Source organism: Schistocerca gregaria, chromosome 8, assembly GCF_023897955.1.
Source record: "Schistocerca gregaria isolate iqSchGreg1 chromosome 8, iqSchGreg1.2, whole genome shotgun sequence".
In the NCBI taxonomy this organism is placed as follows: Eukaryota; Metazoa; Arthropoda; class Insecta; order Orthoptera; family Acrididae; genus Schistocerca; species Schistocerca gregaria.
The window spans coordinates 321,589,709-321,609,799 of record NC_064927.1 but is presented as its reverse complement, the minus strand read 5'-3'; the positions used below and the strand labels follow the sequence as shown (position 1 = coordinate 321,609,799).

Below are 20,091 nucleotides of genomic sequence, written 5' to 3'. Positions count from 1 at the left end.
TGTCTGAACTGGGGTCGTTCCCTCTTCTGCCGCCCTTCCGGGCCTGTGCACCCACGCCTCCCTGGTGTATGACCCGTCCGTCCGTCCGCCTGGACTTGGCACGGGAACCCAAGGACTCGGTTCCGCATGTGGCCCTCCGTCACCGTTTTCTTGCGCTCGTCGCCTCATTTTCAGGCTGTGAGCCTGCCTACACTGATGGTTCCCTGGTGGATGGTCGTCCTGCCTACGCTTTTGCTCACGCTGCCCATGTTGAACAGCGCTCCTTGCCGGCTGGCTGCAGTATTTTTACTGCAGAGCTGGTGGCCATATTGCGTGCTCTTGAGCATATGCGTTCCTGCTCAGGTACGTCCATCGTCATCTGCAGTGACTCCCTGAGCAGCCTCCAGGCTATCGACCGCTGCTATACCTCTTCTCCTCTGGTATCCTTTATTCAGGAGTCTGTTTTTGCCATTACCCGCTCTGGTCGTTCGGTGGTCTTTGTTTGGACGCCAGGTCACGTTGGCATCTCGGGGAATGAACGTGTCGACAGGCTGGCCAAAGGGGCGGTCGACGCCCCCACTTTGGCGATCGGCCTCCCGGCTCGTGATTTGCAGCTGGCGTTGCGCCGTAAGGTGCTTCAGATGTGGCGTGACGAGTGGCGTAGCCTGACTTCTCCGAATAAACTGCGGGCTATTAAGGAGACGACCGATGTGTGGCAGTCCTCCCTGCGGGCTTCTCGCAGGGACTCTGTCATCCTGTGTCGGCTCCGCATCGGCCATACCTACCTGACGCACGGACATCTTTTGCGTCAGGAGGATCCCCCCCTGTGTCAGTGTGGGTCCCGGTTGACGATCGCCCACATTTTGTTGGAGTGTCCCCGCCTGCGCACCCTCCGGCAGACTTTTAATCTCCCGGGCACGTTGCCTTTGGTTTTATGCGACGATGCCTCCATGGCTGACGACGTTTTAAATTTTATCCGTGGTAGTCCTTTTTATGGTTCCATTTAGGGGGGACCTGTCCCTTGCCTTTCTGTGTATCTTGTCCTCGAGTGTCCCATTGGTCGCAGATTTTAATGTGTGTATTCGGGTGGTTGACTCTTTCCCAATTTTTGTTCTCATGGTCAGTCAACCAGTCTCCGACCCTCTTATTTTCTTCCGTTTCTTTCTGTCGAGTGTTCGTCTGTAGTGTTTGCTGCCACATTGGTGTTCTCTCAGTGACTGGGGGGAGGGGCGTCTCCTCCCCCCTTGGGGTTTTACCTGTTCCGTAAATTTTGTTTCGCCGGTTTTTTGAAATGGGGGACTGATGACCTTAGCTGTTTAGTCCACCTTAAACTTCCCAACAGCAACAACAACAACAATTTATGGAATAACGATGGCATTAATTAGTGTTACAGAAAAGTGCAAAGTGTGTTCTTGAGCAATTTCACACATAATTGGCTTTTCTATAAAAAAGTAAGTGCTTGACAGAACATATATTCTGCCATAACCAGAATGTCTGGTGCACAGCAGTGAAATTTCTAATCATACCCATCAGAAATATTCAGCTGCTGCAATTTAAGCTGTGTGTATGCAGCTTTCTTAAAGTTCACATGAGCAGACATGAAACTTATCATGATTTTAATCTGGCTACTGTTAAAGCTCAGGAATGCAGAACTTCTCTTCAAATATGGTTTCTGCATCATCAACTTACTTTTCAGGTATTTCTATCTGTAAATGCCTGTGTCCCACATAGATGTAGAAATGTCCCTTTCTGCAGTCTTTCTAAAGAGGACCACCGAATTAGTCTTCTAATCCCAGCTGCCAGGTGCTTTCATTCAATATTCCTCTCTAGAATTCTATAATTTATTGAAACCCCAACATAGAAGTTCCTAAATAAACCATAGCTTGGCTTGAAATGCCTTGAAACATTGTTCTACATTGTGAATTTACAATGAGAAATTTTCGAGATGGGTCAAAACAGAGGTAGGTGTTTCCACTGTAATCTCTCAGCTTTTAGAACAACAGGTTGAGTTGTATTTGCTTAAATTCAGTCACAGATCTGGTCTGATGCTTGCAAAATTTCGTATTTCATTGCCCACTTGACAATGCGTAACTGTATTGGAGGCTACCTGATCTAAAAATCAGCATTGACTTGGGCACTGTTGTCTGTAGTGGTCTGGATCTCATGAACAAACAGAGCGAGTAGAGTTTCACAAGATCTCTGAATCAGAAATACATTTTGATTTTTATAGAGGAGATTTTATTCTTCATAAAGGTCATATTGTGTGAGCATAAAACATATTCTGTAATTCCAAATCAGATTAATCACAACAATATAGGACTATAATTATGTGCATCTGTTTGGTGACTTTCTGAAAATGAGAATAACATGCAGTTTTTCATCGGATGGAATGTAACAATATTATGAGAATGAAAGCTGCTACTCACATTATAGCAAAGATGCTGAGTTGCAGATAGGCACAAATTAGCAGTTTTTTTGCAATTATTTGATACTTTTATTGCTCCAATGAGATAATTATGATGAACTGCAGCTAGAAGAGGAGCAAAGTCTTTCACATAATATGTTAACAATTTCACAAGTATCTCATCAGGTCCTGATGTTTTCCACTTTAAACAATTTTAGTTGATTTTCTATTCCTTGATTTTTCTATTCCCTGCTGACTTACCTGTCATTTCAGCATTTGTACAATGAGGTGAAAGGAATAATCATATTATGATCTACTGCTGTAAAACAATTGCAGAAACTGAATTCAGTATTATGTTCTTCACTCTGTCATCTTCCATTTTGGTGCCTACATTTTCACTGAGGGACTAAATAGATTCTTCCAATGTGCTTGCTGACTTTATGTAATATACACTCCTGGAAATTGAAATAAGAACACTGTGAATTCATTGTCCCAGGAAGGGGAAACTTTATTGACACATTCCTGGGGTCAGATACATCACATGATCACACTGACAGAACCGCAGACACATAGACACAGGCAACACAGCATGCACAATGTCGGCACTAGTACAGTGTATATCCACCTTTCGCAGCAATGCAGGCTGCTATTCTCCCATGGAGACGATCGTAGAGATGCTGGATGTAGTCATGTGGAACGGTTTGCCATGCCATTTTCACCTGGCGCCTCAGTTGGACCAGCGTTCGTGCTGGATGTGCAGACCGCGTGAGACGACATTTCATCCAGTCCCAAACATGCTCAATGGGGCACAGATCCAGAGATCTTGCTGGCCAGGGTATCTGACTTACACCTTCTAGAGCACGTTGGGCGGCATGGGATACATGCGGACGTGCATTGTCCTGTTGGAACAGCAAGTTCCCTTGCCAGTCTAGTAATGGTAGAACGATGGGTTCGATGACGGTTTGGATGTACCGTGCACTATTCAGTGTCCCCTCGACGATCACCAGAGGTGTGCGGCCAGTGTAGGAGATCGCTCCCCACACCATGATGCCGGGTGTTGGCCCTGTGTGCCTCGGTCGTATGCAGTCCTGATTGTGGCGCTCACCTGCACAGCGCCAAACACGCATACGATCATCATTGGCACCAAGGCAGAAGCGACTCTCATCGCTGAAGACGACACGTCTCTATTCGTCCCTCCATTCACGCCTGTCGCGACATGACTGGAGGCGGGCTGCACGATGTTGGGGCGTGAGCGGAAGACGGCCTAACGGTGTGCGGGACCGTAGCCCAGCTTCATGGAGACGGTTGCGAATGGTCCTCGCCGATACCCCAGGAGCAACAGTGTCCCTAATTTGCTGGGAAGTGGCGGTGCGGTCCCCTACGGCACTGCGTAGGATCCTACGGTCTTGGCGTGCATCCGAGCGTCGCTTTGGTCCGGTCCCAAGTCGACGGGCACGTGCACCTTCCGCCGACCACTGGCGACAACATCGATGTACTGTGGAGACCTCACACCCCACGTGTTGAGCAATTCGGCGGTACGTCCACCCGGCCTCCCGCATGCCCACTATACACCCTTGCTCAAAGTCCGTCAGCTGCACATATGGTTCACGTCCACACTGTCGCGGCATGCTACCAGTGTTAAAGACTGCGATGGAGCTCCGTATGCCACGGCAAACTGGCTGACACTGACAGCGGCGGTGCACAAATGCTGCGCAGATAGCGCCATTCGACGGCCAACACCGCGGTTCCTGGTGTGTCCGCTGTGCCATGCGTGTGATCATTGCTTGTGCAGCCCTCTCGCAGTGTCCGGAGCAAGTATGGTGGGTCTGACACACCGGTGTCAATGTGTTCTTTTTTCCATTTCCAGGAGTGTACATCTACATCGATACTTTGCATGCCACTGTAAGGTGCGTAATTAAGGGAACCATGTACCATTCGTTGTCATTTCCCATCCTGTTCCACTTGCAAGTAGAACAAGAGAGAAATGACTGCCTTTATGCCTCCATATGAGCCCTAATTTCTTGTATCTTATGCGAGCAGTACTTTACAGGTGAGCCATTCTTTCCTGAAATTCTCCCAGTAAACCAAAGTCCCCATGGACCATGGCCCTTGCCGTTGGTGGGGAGGTTTGCGTGCCTCAGCGGTATAGATAGCCATACCGCAGGTGCAACCACAACGAGTTGAGAGGCCAGAAGAGGGGTCTGAAGAGGGGCAGCTGCCTTTCAATGGTTGCAGGGGCAACAGTCTGGACGATTGACCAATCTGGCATTCTAACATTAACTGAAACAGCCTTGCTGTGATGGTACTGCGAACAGCTGAAAGCGAGGGGAAACTGCAGCTGTAATTTTTCCCAAGGGCATGCAGCATAGTACCCTATTTGGATCTCCGGGCAGGGACTACACATGAGGATGTTGATAACAGGAGAAACAAAACTGTCATTCTACTGATTGAAGTGTGGAATGTCAGATCCCTTAATCGGGCAGGTAGGATAGAAAATTAAAAAATGGAAATGGATAGGTTAAAGTTAGATATAGTGGGAATTAGTGAAGTTTGGTGGCAGGAGGAACAAGACTTCTGGTCAGGTGAATGTAGGGTTACAATTACAAAATCAAATGGGAGTAATGCAGGAGTAGGTTTAATAATGATTAAAAAAAATAGGAGCATGGGTGAGCTTACTATGAACAGCATAATGAATACATTATTGTATCCAAGATAGACATGAAGCCCACACCTACCACAGTAGTATAAGTTTATATGCCAACTAACTTCACAGATGCAAATAAATTGAAGAAATGTATGATGAGATAAAAGACATTATTCAGATACTGAAGGGAGATGAAAATTTAATAGTCGTGGGGGACTGGAATTCTGTAATAGGAAAAGTAATTGGCGAATATGGAATGAGGTAAGGAATGAAAGAGGAAGCCGCCTGGTAGAATTTTGCACAGAGAATAACTTAATCATAGCTAACACTTGGTTTAAGAATCATGATAGAAGGTTACATACACTCCTGGAAATAGAAAAAAGAACACATTGACACCGGTGTGTCAGACCCACCATACTTGCTCCGGACACTGCGAGAGGGCTGTACAAGCAATGATCACACGCACGGCACAGCGGACACACCAGGAACCGCGGTGTTGGCCGTCGATTGGCGCTAGCTGCGCAGCATTTGTGCACCGCCGCCGTCAGTGTCAGCCAGTTTGCCGTGGCATACGGAGCCCCATCGCAGTCTTTAACACTGGTAGCATGCCGCGACAGCGTGGACGTGAACCGTATGTGCAGTTGACGGACTTTGAGCGAGGCGTATAGTGGGCATGCGGGAGGCCGGGTGGACGTACCGCCGAATTGCTCAACACGTGGGATGTGAGGTCTCCACAGTACATCGATGTTGTCGCCAGTGGTCGGCGGAAGGCGCAGGTGCCCGTCGACCTGGGACCGGACCGCAGCGACGCACGGATGCACGCCAAGACCGTAGGATCCTACGCAGTGCCGTAGGGGACCGCACCGCCACTTCCCAGCAAATTAGGGACACTGTTGCTCCTGGGGTATCGGCGAGGACCATTCGCAACAGTCTCCATGAAGCTGGGCTACGGTCCCGCACACCGTTAGGCCGTCTTCCGCTCACGCCCCAACATCGTGCAGCCCGCCTCCAGTCATGTCGCGACAGGCGTGAATGGAGGGATGAATGGAGACGTGTCATCTTCAGCGATGAGAGTCGCTTCTGCCTTGGTGCCAATGATGGTCGTATGCGTGTTTGGCGCCGTGCAGGTGAGCGCCACAATCAGGACTGCATACGACCAAGGCACACAGGGCCAACACCCGGCATCATGGTGTGGGGAGCGATCTCCTACACTGGCCGTACACCTCTGATGATCGTCGAGGGGACACTGAATAGTGCACGGTACATCCAAACCGTCATCGAACCCATCGTTCTACCATTCCTAGACCGGCAAGGGAACTTGCTGTTCCAACAGGACAATGCACGTCCGCATGTATCCCGTGCCACCCAATGTGCTCTAGAAGGTGTCAATCAACTACCCTAGCCAGCAAGATCTCCGGATCTGTCCCCCATTGAGCATGTTTGGGACTGGATGAAGCGTCGTCTCACGCGGTCTGCACGTCCAGCACGAACGTTGGTCCAACTGAGGCGCCAGGTGGAAATGGCATGGCAAACCGTTCCACAGGACTACATCCAGCATCTCTACGATCGTCTCCATGGGAGAATAGCAGCCTGCATTGCTGCAAAAGGTGGATATACACTGTACTAGTGCCGACATTGTGCATGCTGTGTTGTCTGTGTCTATGTGCCTGTGGTTCTGTCAGTGTGATCATGTGATGTATTTGACCCCAGGAATGTGTCAATAAAGTTTCCCCTTCCTGGGACAATGAATTCACGGTGTTCTTATTTCAATTTCCAGGAGTGTATATGGAAGAGAGCTGGAGATGCTGGAAGGTTGTAGATAGATTACATAATGGTAAGACAGAGATTTGGGAACCAGGTTTTAAATTGTAAGACATTTCCAGGGGCAGATGTGGACTCTGACCACAATCTGTTGGTTATGAACTGTAGATTAAAACTGAAGAAATGGCAAAAAGGTGGCAATTTTTGGAGAAGGGACCTGGATAAACTAAAAGAACCAGAGAATGTAGAAAGTTCAAGAGAGAGCTTTAGGGAACAATTGACAAATACAGAGGAAAGAAATACAGTAGAAGAAGAATGGGTAGTTTTGAGAGATGAAATAGTGAAGGCAGCAGAGAATCAAATAGGTAAAAATATGAGGGCTAGTAGAGATCCTTGGGTATCAGAAAAGATAGTTAATTTAATTGATGAGAGGAGAAAATATAAAAATGCAGTAAATGAAACGGGCAAAAAGGAATACATACGTCTCAAAAATCAGATTGACAACAAGTGCAAAATGACTAAGCAGGCATGGCTAGAGGACAAATATAAGGGTGTAGAGGCATATATCACTAGGGGTAAGATACTTTGTGTCTACTGGAAAATTAAAGAGACCGTTGCAGAAAAGAGAACCACCTGTATGAATAGCAAGAGCTCAGATGGAAAACCAGTTCTAAGCAAAGAAGGGAAGGCAGAAAGGTGGAAGGAGTATATAGAGGGTTTGTACAAGGGTGATGTACTTGAGGGCAATATTATGGAAATGGAAGAGTACATAGATGAAGATGAAATGGGTGATATGATATTGCATTAAGAGTCTGACGAAGCACTGAAAGACCTAAGTCAAAACAAGGCCCCAGGGGTAGACAACATTCCATTAGAGCTACTGATAGCATTGGGAGAGACAGCCATGACAAAACTCTTCCATCTGGTGAGCAAGATGTATGAGAGAAGATGAATATAATAATTCCAATCCCAAAGAAAGCAGGTTTTTACAGGTGTGAAAATTACTGATCTATCAGTTTAATAAGTCTTGGCTGCAAAATACTAACACGAATTCTTTATGGACGAATGGAAAACCAGGTAGAAGCTGACCTCGGGCAAGATCAGTTGGATTCCATAGAAATGTTGGATCACATGTGGCAATACTGACCCTACGACTTATCTTACAAGATAGATTACGGAAAGGCAATCCTACATTTCTAGCATTTGTAGATTTAGAGAGAACTTTTGACAATGTTGACTGGAATACTGTCTTTCAAATTCTGAAGGTGGCAAGGGTGAAATACAGGGAATGAAAGGCTATTTACAATTTGTACAGAAACCAGATTACAGTTATAAGAGTCGAGGGACATGAAAGAGAAGCAGTGTTTAGGGAGGGAGTGGGGCAGATTTGTAGCCTATCCCCAGTTTCAATCAGTCTGTACATTGAGCAAGCAGTAAAGGAAATAAAAGAAAAAATTTGGAGTAGGAATTAAAATCTATGGAGAAGAAATAAAAACTTTGAGGTTTGCCGATGACATAGTAATTCTGTCAGAGACAGCAAAGAACCTGGAAGAGCAGTTGAACGGAATGGACAGTGTCTTGAAAGGAGGATATAAGATGAACATCAACAAAAGCAAAACAATGATAAGGGAATGCAATGGAATTAAATCAGGTGATGCTGTGGGAATTGGATTAGGAAATGAGAGACTTAAAATGTTAGAAGAGTTTTGATATTGGGGAGCAAAATGACTGATGATGGTCAAAGTATGGAGGATATAAAATGTAGAGTGGCAATGGCATGAAAAGCGTTCCTGAAGAAGAGAAATTTGTTTACATCGAGTGTAGATTTATGTGTCAGGAAATCTTTTCCTGAAAGTATTTGTGTGGAGTGTATCTCTGTCTGGAAGTGAAACGTGGATGATAAATAGTTTTGACAAGTAGAGAATAGAAGCTTTCAAAATGTGGTATTACAGATGAATGCTGAAGATTAGATGGGTAGATCACATAATGAATGAGGAGGTACTGAACAGAATTGAGGACAAGAATAATTTGCGGCACAACTTGACTAGAAGAAGGGATTGGTTGATCATGTTCTGAGGCACCAAGGGATCACCAATTTAGTATTGGAGGGCAGCATGGAGGGTAAAAATCATACAGGGAGACCAAGAGATGAATACACTAAGTAGATTCAGAAGGATGTAGGTTGCAGTAGATACTAGGAGATGAAGAAGCTTGTAAAGGATTGAGTAGCTTGAAGAGCTGCATTCTCTGGGCTGAAGACCACAGCAAAAAACCGAAGTCAACCATTTGCCTTCCCTACCACAATTTTGACATGCTCATTCCACATTATATTGCTTTGGAATGTTATGGCGAGATATTTAAATGATTTCACCGTGTCAAGCTGGACACTAGCAATACTGTATCTGAACATTATGGGTTTGGCCTTCCTACTCATCTGCATTAACTTACATATTTCCACATTTAGGGCTAGCTGCCATTCATCACACCAGCAGGAAATTTCATCTAAGTCATCTTGTATCATCCTACAGTCAGTCAACTTCGACACCTTACCGGACACCATGAAATCATAAGCTAATAACTGCAGACTGCTGCCCATCCTGTCCGCCAAATCCTTTATTTATGTAGAGAACAGCAGCAGTCTTATCACACTTCCCTGGGGCACCCCTGATAATACCCTTGTCTCTGATAAACACATACTGGGTTCTATTATTTAAGAAATCTCCAAGCCACTCACATATCTGTGAACTTATTCCATATTCTTGTACCTTCATTAACAGCCTGCAGTGGGGCACTGTGTCAAATGCTTTCCAGAAATCTAGAAAGGTGTAAACTGCCTATTGCGCTTCATCCATAGTTCTCAGTATATCATGTGACAAAAAGGCAAAGTAAGTATTGCGTGAGTGATACTACCTAAAACCATGCACATTCATGGACATAAGCTGTTGAATTTCAAGAAAGTTTATTGTATTCAAACTGAAAATGTGTTTATGGATTTTACAGAAAACAGAAGTTAAGGGTTTTGGTCTGTAATTTTGTGGGTCCGTTCTTTTACCTTTCTTATATACTGGAGTCACCTGCACTTTTTTTCAGTTGCTTGATGCTTTATGCTGGGCTAGAGATTCACAATAAATGCAAGCTAGGTAAGGGGTCAGTGCCATAGAGTACTCTGTGTAAAATCGATCTGGGACTCTATCTAGACCTGATGATTTATTTGTTTTCAAATCTTTAAGTTGCTTCTCTATGACAGGTATGCTTATTTCTATGTAATGCATATGTGAGTCTGTCTGATGGTCAAATGATGGAAGTGATAGCAAAACGTCTTGAGTATTTTGGTCAGATATGTTGAGATGCATTCTTTGCTTTCACAGAAATTTTCTAACACAGCTATTGAACCATGGTGGCTCTCTCTCATCCCTCACGATCATGCTTATGGTCACTGTTTCCCTCCTCTATGTTAACTGTTTTGGAAGTTTGTGTCTGTTACTTATTAGAAAGTCTAAGATGTTGCCCTCCCTAGTTGGTTCTATAATTATTGCTTGAAATATTTTTCAGAAAAAATATTTCATAACAGTCTCACATGAATCCCTGTCCCTGGAACTAGTGTTAATTGCGTGACTCTACTGTTCTTTAGCCGGCTAATTAGACTGTCTCACGAATTATAATCATTTGAAATGATAAGCTTATGGGTGTGAGATTTACAACAAAATAAAAGGAAAAGATATTCTCAATATTAATCTAGAACCAGTAAAAAAAATTATAAGACAAACTGATACAGAAATGTTACTGTTCAGTTGAAGAGTTCAAGGACTATGAACTGAGAATTTGAGGAGCAGAAATCAGATACTTCACCTTAAAGTTTGTAATTTTAAAAATGTACCAATTTTGTACCGAGTAAGTATATCATATTAACGATATTTAAGAAAAACTGTAAACCACTTTTTGTGATCTGATGAGTTTTTGGTATACAGTAAGTCAGTTACTTGAAACTTTGTGTTATGAGACAATAAATTTTTAGTCTATTCCTGATCAGGAAACTTACAATAGTCTCCAAGTCTTCTTTTTAGTGTTCCGCCACTACAGCTTGTGAGGCAGATGGTGTTTAAACATACCTGATTACCTTCTCTGACACATCTGTGATACTTACCCTCAATCAGATAATTTTACATTTGGAAACTGCCATAACCTCACTACTTATTATAAACCCACTGCTGTTCACTTTTGGTCTGTGCAGTCTTTCGTTTTGTCTGAAAAGTTATATAATTTTTCTAATAATGACATGTTGGTGACCATTTTGGTTTGGCTCAGATAGTACCAAGAAATGTGCAGAAGTGACAAAAACAAATAATTATCCATATTCATTAAACTGCCCATATTATAATACAGGGTGACAATTACTGATTTATATTAAATAAAATCACCATAACTTTTGAGCGGTTTGCCTTAGGATTTTCAGGCTGCACGGTTGGCCATGGGGCATGATGGGAATTAGTAAGCACAGTAAGCCCACTTTCATTTTAATGGGTCTCTTCAACCTCAATGGGTGACTGTGTGATGTGCAGTGTGATATTCCTTGATGGCACAGTGATGACCAAATGGTACATTAAGGATTTGGAAGATGATTTCATCCTCATTATCCAAAGCGATCCTGATTTTGACAAGATGTGGTTCATGTAAGATGGAGCTCAATGCTATCGAAGCAGGCGAGTGTTTGATGTCCTGGAGAAGCACTTTGGGGACTACATTCTGGCTCTGTGGAACCCAGAGGCCACTGGCATGGGCCTGGATTTGCTGCTGTATTCTCTGGATCTGAATACATGTGACTTCCTTTTGTGGGGCTGTATTAAAGACAAGGTGTACAGTATAACCCCAAAACCATTGCTGAGCTGAAAATAGCCATTCAGAAGGTCATCGTCAGGATTGATATTCCATCACTTCAGCATGTCATGCAAAGTTTTGCTATTCATCTGCACCAATATTTGCAGGCATATCAAACATGTCATAACCTAAATCCAAATATATGCAGTGACGTTTACATGTTGAATACAGTATGTGCATGCCATAGTTTGTAACTAATTTGTCTTTTGTTCTTTCATGTAGTTCAGTAATTGTCATCCTGTATGTGGCAGTGCACAGAACAAGCCACTAATTTATGATGTTCTGTTGCTGCAAAGTAAGAAGAGTCATTGAATAAGGAATTTTGAGCTACAATTTCACCAATATGCTGAGCACTGTAAATTAGTACTTGCATAGTTTGTGTTTGTTACACATTTCAGCATTCATTTTTGTCATATGTTCAGTTTTTGTCTTTCATGTCTTTTTTTAACACAAATACCATGCTTTTTATACCAGTATATCTCAGTAATAATAGAAACTAGCCCAGGTTATTGTGAATGTGCTACTGAAGAAGCCATATGTATAACTTTTTTTTAGCAAATGCGAGAAGCAGCTGACAAACGCAAGGAACTCGAAAGAGAACATGCTGAGGCCCTCACACAGCTCCGAGAGAAACAGAATGAAGCACAGAGGCTCACGAAACAGAGGGATGCATCTTCCAGAGAAAAAAGCAAGTCGTATGAGACTATTGAAGCTCTGCAGGTAGGTTTGCATGCCACAGAAGCTTTCTACTGGGACAGTGTTTTTAGTAAGTGACTTTTTTCTCTGCTGTTGTATATATTGTACTAATTATTTTATAACTCTGTGATCTGATGCCTTGTTATGAAGTGGCTGTGTGTGAAGAACATACAGTGTAACCTGATCTGCACAAGCTGGATGTTAGTTACTGCATTCAACATGTGTTTCTAGACTATTTTCATAACTGAATTGCAAGTAATCAGTGATTAAAGTACTCTACAAGGTATGAGGAAAGTAATGAGACTGATAACAGTACGAGTGATTTGGGAATGCTGTGTTGTTCTGCTTGTGTGGACTGCTGTATTTGTCCCTTCCAGATGCTCTGCCCAAATTTTAAGCTTAATACAGTCATCACATGAAATGAATCCTGAATTTTTTAGTATGATCCTGAGACAAAGCAGTAAAATGAGGAGTGGTACACTTAGACATCTTGACCAAAAATACAAATGCTGATTTACTTTTTTGACAGTAGGGGTATCATGTATAAATAATTTGTTCTTCCAGGACAAACTGTCAATCAAATGTTTTATAAAGATGACATGAAAGGGTCAGGAAAATGGTGAATGAAGTGAGACCGGACATTGAAGACAATGCACCATGTCACATGGCCACTTCGATCACAGAATTTTTGGTCTCAAAAGGCTTTCTCATTGTTCCACAGCTGCCATATTCACCTGATCTGAGAGTTCTTGTGACTTTTTTCTTTTCCCAAAATTGAAAAATGTCTTAAAAAGACGTCACTTTGCGACTCTAAAGAATATTCAAAAGAATCTGACAGACATGTTAAAGGTGCTTCCAGTTGAAGCCGTTTTCCTACCGAACTGGGAATGATGATTCCGCCAGTGTATAACTGTCAAATGGAGTTCCTCTGAAGGGGAAAATATTGTTCTCTGAAAAAATAAGAACTTTATAATGTAATCGGCTAGATACAAAAATTTACTTACCAAGAGACAGCAGGACAACATACACATAAGGAAAGGCTTTCCTTATGTAAGCTTTCCTTGTGTAAGCTTTCCTTATGTAAGCTTTCAAAGCCAGTGGCTCCTTCTTACAGAAGGATTGAAGGGGAAGGAAGAGGGGTGAAGGCTAGGCTGAGAAAAAGACATAGAGCTCGGCAAAGTCACCCAGCATACCACATCAGGGGAAATTTACCACACAGGGTGAGAAGGAAAGACTGATTGTTGGGTACTGCACTAGACAAGATTTGAAAACTTGATAGCTTAAATGTGGAAGACACACTAATATGCAAGACAGAGAGTACTTCTAAAATATCGTGCATGAATTAATAAGTGTGAACAGCCAAGTAGATTGTATGTAACAGAGATGGGAGAGTGGCAGTAAAAAATAGACAGATCAGAAAATGGAAGATGCAGTAAACTATAACAGAGTGAAGAAAGAAATAGTAGTGTGAAGAAAAGCTGAGACAGAAGAAATTAACGTAAATTAAGGCCAGGTGGGTGTTGGGAACCAAAGATGTGTTCTAGTGCTATTTCCCACACGAGGTTTTCTGAAAAACTGGTGTTTGAGGGGAGAATGCAGATGGCGCGTGTGCTGAAATGAGCACCAAAGTTATGACTTTCATGTTGTGGAGCATGCTCTATGTATTGCCAGTATACACCCTCAGCACATAGGCATTCATCCTAGCTCATAACTCGGTTGTAATCATGGAGTGTAAAAGTCCTAACAGTGTTTACATAACAGCTGATATATGACATATGTCACTTCTCAGTTGGCTCTCCCTTTGATAGTATATGTTTCACCAGTTACAGGGCTGGTATAGGAGGTGGTAGTAGAGTGCATAGGGCAAGTCTCACAGCCGGGACGGTCACTGGGGTAGGAGCGATAGAGTAGGCAGATGGGTGCAGAAGGAGCTGCATAGATTGGGAGGGAGACAAAAATCTACTCTAGATGTGGTGGTTAAAATCTCAGACAGAATGTATCTCATTTCAGGGAATGAATTTAGGATGTCATAGCCTTTTCAAAGTAGCTGATCAGTGCAGTCAACACCAGGATATAGTGAGTGACAAGTGGCGTGCTCCAAAGTTGTTTCTTGGAGGGATCAGTTGTATCAGGATTGGATGTGAAGGCCCAGGAAATCTATTTTGAACTGGGCTGGTGGGGTAATTGTACCCTGTGAATACTAAGGTGAGAATGGTTGTGTATTGCTGTAAAAAGTTTGCATCCAAACAAATATATTTGCCTGGAATGCCAAGATTGTATGGGAGGGAATGTTTGACATGGAAATGATGGCAGCTGCTAAAATGTAAGTATTGTTGTTTTTTAGTAGATTTAATGTGGACAGAGGTATGTCGCTGGCCCTCAATGGGGATGAGATCAACATCTAGGAAAGTGGCATGGGATTCTAAATAGAATGATGTGAAATTAGTTGGAAGAGGGTATTTAGAGATCCAAGGAATTTAACAGAACAGCCTCACCCTGAGTCCATAAGCAGAAATGTAATTTCAGCCCTCAACCTGCATTTAATCGAGCTACTTTGATAAAAGATCTATTTTCCATCACACATAATGTTAACTGGAAATATCACCTTGAAACCCAATCTCAAAACTTTTCCTACAGCAAACCTGACACTGAACCCTGACTTGAACAGTTCCACAATCCCAACTTGATCCCTCATAACTACCTCAAAATCATCTGTCACAAGCCTTCCAAGAATTCTTCACATCCAGCATTGCTTCACAATCATTCATCAGGCCTCTACAACATGACTCTAACCTCTCATCTGCAGAACTCCAGGGTCTGCATTCCCTAAATACTAATGACTGCATCATTATCCCCACAACAGACAAAGGATCTACCACTATATTACTTGACCAACAAGAGAATGGTTATGGAGGTCTGCGCCAACTGTCTGAGGCCCCTACATACACCATCTGCCATCAAGATTCCATCCCTGTTATTCAAATTGACCGGCAATCCCTCCTTAAAATTTCAGGCCCCTCACAAGGACTAAAACCACAATCCAAAGGACTTATTGCCCTGTGCCACATCCAAACTATGCACTCCCACCTTTTACCTCCTTCCTAAGATCCAGAAACCCAATTGTCCGCATCATCCTGTAGTTGCTGGATTCAAAGCAGCCACTGAATGTATATATGCTGTAGTTGATCAGTACCTCCAACCAATAGTATAAAGACTTCCCTCCTATATTAAAGCTATGAACCATTTCCTATATCAGTACCGAGTGAGCTGGCATAGTTGTTAGCAGACAGGACTTGGATTTGAGAGGATGACGGTTCAAACTGGCACCCTGCCATTCAGATTTAGGTTTTCTCTGATCTCCCTAAATCACTCCAGGCAAATGCCAGGACGGTTCCTTTGAAAGGCCACGGCCAGTTTCCTTTCCAGTTTGTACTCCATCTCTGATGACCTCGATGTCAACTGAATGTTAAACCTCATCTTATTTCTTCCTTCCTAGATTGTCTTAAATCCGTGCCCATTCCAACCCTCCCCCCCCCCCCCCCCCTTTTCCCCCACCAGTACCAACATCCCCCACATACATGGTCTGCCTGCTGATGAACAAACTGGTAACATCCTTCCTGCTCACCTTAATCAACATTATACTTAATAACTACTACTTCACTTTTGAGAGGCCGACATACAAACAGGTGCGGGGTATGGCCATGGGCACCTGGATGGCTCCTTCCTATGCCAACCTTTTCATCGGTCACTGGAGGCGGCTTTTCTGGGATCCATAAGCCTCTATCCTCTGGTTTGGTTTAAATACATGTTTGCGATATGGACTCAAGGTAAGGCTGACCTATTAAAATTTCTGGGATCTCTAAGTACCTTCTCGTAACTAAATTTCACATGGTCCTATTTGGAATCCCATGCCACTTTCCTTGATGTTGATCTGATCCTCACTGAAAGCCAGTGACATATTTCTGCCCACATTAAATCTACTAACAAACAACAGTACTTATATCCACAGTGATTCTGCAGTTGTCCATGACTAATGCTTTCTCTTCTGCAACCATGTTCGGTGTGATGACATGATGAACCTGTCCAGGATGAGCATCATCTTCTAGTGACTTGCTCCCCTCAAGGAATCATTCGCACCATTCCACAACACTTGAATGACTCAGACTGTACTCACCATACATAGCCTTCATCTGTTGATACATTTCATGGCTTCCAACTCCCTCCACTGCCAAAAATCAAATCACTCTTTGTTGTTCCTGCTTACTCGCCTGCATGTTCAGTAGTGGATGATAACTTGCGTGACCACCTTCTCTTCGATGTAAAACCACACTGGTGCTATGCAACATCAAATGGTGCGCACGCGTCAGTCTCTCTGCCAATAGATGGTGCCGCCATACCCGCAGTTACGTGGTGCCACCTTATGTGTAAGGCAAAGGTAGATGCACTGACCAGGTTTCATATGTATGAACGTCATAAAAACTTTTCCCACACACCCTGTATTAATAAACATTTTACTAAAATAATGATTTTTTGAAAATATAACAGGGTAGATGAAAATATCTGCTCACCAAATGATGACATGAGAAAACCCATATAAAACTTATGGAAATGTGCAAACCTCTGGAGTCTGTGGCTCCTTCTGCTGGCAGAAGGGTTTAAGGGGAAGGAAAAGGGATGAAGGAAAAGGACTGGTGAGGTTTATAAAGTGGAGAGGGTTATGAAAAACTCACCCAGAACCATCCAGTGAGTCTTCTCTGATCCCGGGGTCTGGGCGACATTTCTGTAACTCTTCCCATTTCACACAACTCACTAATCTTTTTTCCTTCATTCCTCTTATTTTCCCTTCCATCGTTATGTCAGAAGAAGGAGTCACTGACCATCAATGCTGCACATTTCTGTAAGTTTAATAAGGGTTTTCTCCCGCCACCATTTTTTGAATCGATTTTTTTCTATTCAGTTATATTATGGGTGTGTTTACTAATTCTTAAATTTAATAAAATCTTTTTTTATGATAGCTGCCATCACATATCTGTCCCTCGATTTAGAGACACCCTCAGTTAGTCACTGTGCATGAGACATTTAATAGGCTCTACAAATTTATTGGGTGGTAGTAAGTGGCATTCATCTTGATGAACTCAACCTGTAATTGCCAAGTTCAAGTTTTGTGCTACCATTACTTTATTACCACTAGCTTAGGGAATGATTTGATAATCACCATTATGTATTACATGGGAAACTTTTGTGTTTCAAAGTATGTGTGTCTCAGTTTTCTGTAAGGGATTTGAACATGGTACAAATCTGTGACTGAGTGAGGTGGCACAGTGGTTAGCTCAGTGTACTCGTATTTGGCAGGATGATGGTTCAAATCTGCATTGGCTATCCAAGTTTAGCTTTTCCATGACTTCCCTAAATTATTCCAGGCAAATACTGGAATGGTTCATTCAAAGGGCATGGTTGATTTCCTTGCCCATCTTTGGAACATTCTGAGCTTCCACTCCGCATCTGATGACCTTGATGTTAACGGGACATTAAACTCTAATCTTTGTTCCTTCCTTTTTTAAAAATGTCTACAAAGAAAAAGTCCACATAACCTTCATGTTGAGGAGATGAATGGTTGTTACACTCATTATGGCAGTACTTGTGATGTACCTGCCACACCCTAATTGTATTAGGCTTTTAGGCATAAGTGTGGATGCTGCATTAGCTGGCATTCAGTTTATCCTATCAAGTGAACCTAATCAGCTAGTTCTATTAACGCTCGAGCAGTGTGCTGGTGCACAGAGTGTGCCACTTGTTAAAAAATCTTTATGAAATATAATTAGCTGATACCACTGTGTTCTTCACTCTTGTATTCCTTCATTGTTGGCTTGACTTCTGCCATGAACAATCATTTCTGTCTGTGATTGCTGCAAGTGGAGTTATTTCATATTTCTTCCACCTGAGTGTAGTTGACACAAAGTGTGCCGTGCGCCTGCTGATGTCTCGATACCAGTAAATATTTCTCTTTTTTTATGTGCTTTACAGAACCTTAATGATGTAGAACTAAATTGTTTTACATATTTTGTAATTATTTTGGCTTCTGTAGGACAAAAAGGTACCTTAATGATGCTGAGGTTGATTGTCTACTCAATGAGGATTCAGATTTCTGGTATCAGATTTTGAGTTTGATGATGGAGGAGGAGGAGGAGATAACTGTTTAACATCCCGTCGACAGCATGGTCATTAGAGACAGGTCATTAGAGACGGAGCACAAGCTCAGATCAGGGAAGGATGGGGAATGAAATAGGCCGTGCCCTTTCTAAGGAACCATCCTGGCATTTGCCTGAAGCGATTTAGGGAAATCACAGAAAACCTAAATCAGGATGGCCGGATGCGGGATTGAACCGTCTTCCTCCCGAATGCGAGTCCAGTGTGCTAACCACTGCGCCACCTCGCTCGGTAGTTTGATGATGGTGAAGATGAGGATGAAGAAGAAGAAGAAGAAGAAGAAATGATCACACAGAGTGACCATGATACAAGAAGTGAACAAGAATGTGCCTATGAAGCTGAAGAAAGTGATGTCTAATCTGTTTCAAATGACACGTGTTATATTGGAAGGGATAAAATGTGTAAGTGGAAGAAATCTTGCAGTACAGCCGCAACAAAGACAAAAAGCAAGAACATTGTCAAGATACTTCCCGGACCTACAGCCATAGCCAGGGTTGTCCAGGATGATATAAGTGCATCCGCTAAAATTATCAGCATTGACATGATTGATGGGGTTGTCAAATGTACTAACATGTATATTCAACATAAAAAGACTAGTGTGAACTATGTTAAAGAAAATGCTGCCAAAGACATGACAAAAGATGGTATGATGACATTGTTTGGGTTGATATACATCTTAGGAACAAAGAAGGCTAACCATACAAATGTGATTGATCAGGCATGCAGATACTTAGAGCTGTGGTGAGCTAGTATTTTCTGTTGCTGTTATGGTGTCTCAGATTTGATGATAAAAGAACATGACAAGTGAGACAATAAATGAAGAAGTCAGCCACTATTAGAACAATTCTTGATGAGTTTATTGGAAACTGCAAAAACTGTTTCAGTTTGAGCAAATTCATAACTGTGGGAGAAAAGTTACAAGCATTTAGAGGACACTGTAACTTCATTCAGTGTACCCCGAATAAACCAGCGAAATATGGAATAAAGATGTTTGCTCTCTGTGATGCAATACCTTTTTACACAAGTAACTTGGAGATGTATTGTGGCAAGCAACCTCAATGGCTGTTTTAATTCTCCGTCAAGTGTGGTCAGCAGGCATGCCAGTCATATTGAAAAAGGAATAGGAATGTGACTATGGATAATTGGTATACCAGTTACGCACAGCACTCTCCTTACTGACCAGAAAACTCACATGGATTGGAACAATGAGGAAAATGAATGTGAGATTCCACCAGAATTCCTGCCAAAGAAAGATAGAGTACAAAATTTGTCTTTATTTAGGTACCAAAAAAATATTACTTCAGTGTCCTACATACCTAAAAAGAATAAAGCTGTGATTCTCCTATCTATGACGCATGATACTGGAGCTATCAGTGAAGAAACTAAAAGCCTGAAATCCTTATGGACTAAAGGAGGAGTTGACACTGTCGATCAAATGTGTGCCTCCTGTAGCAAGAATTTCGAGAAGATGGCGTTTGGCAGTATTTTTTGCACTAATGGACATTGCAGGTATCAATGCCCAAAC

General features: G+C 42.8%; 1 protein-coding gene across 9 annotated transcripts in view; it reads left to right on the top strand.

Annotated features, from left to right (window-relative positions):
* Nucleotides 1–20,091, top strand: part of LOC126284265 (RIMS-binding protein 2-like) — a 1,431,128-nt gene that overhangs the window by 416,289 nt on the left and 994,748 nt on the right. For all 9 annotated transcript variants that reach the window (XM_049983077.1, XM_049983076.1, XM_049983073.1 and 6 more), the window contains exon 5: nucleotides 12,219–12,383. In XM_049983077.1, coding sequence (XP_049839034.1) covers nucleotides 12,222–12,383 — 162 coding nt within the window. In that variant the 5' untranslated portion in view covers nucleotides 12,219–12,221. The remainder of the gene's footprint in view (nucleotides 1–12,218; nucleotides 12,384–20,091) is intronic.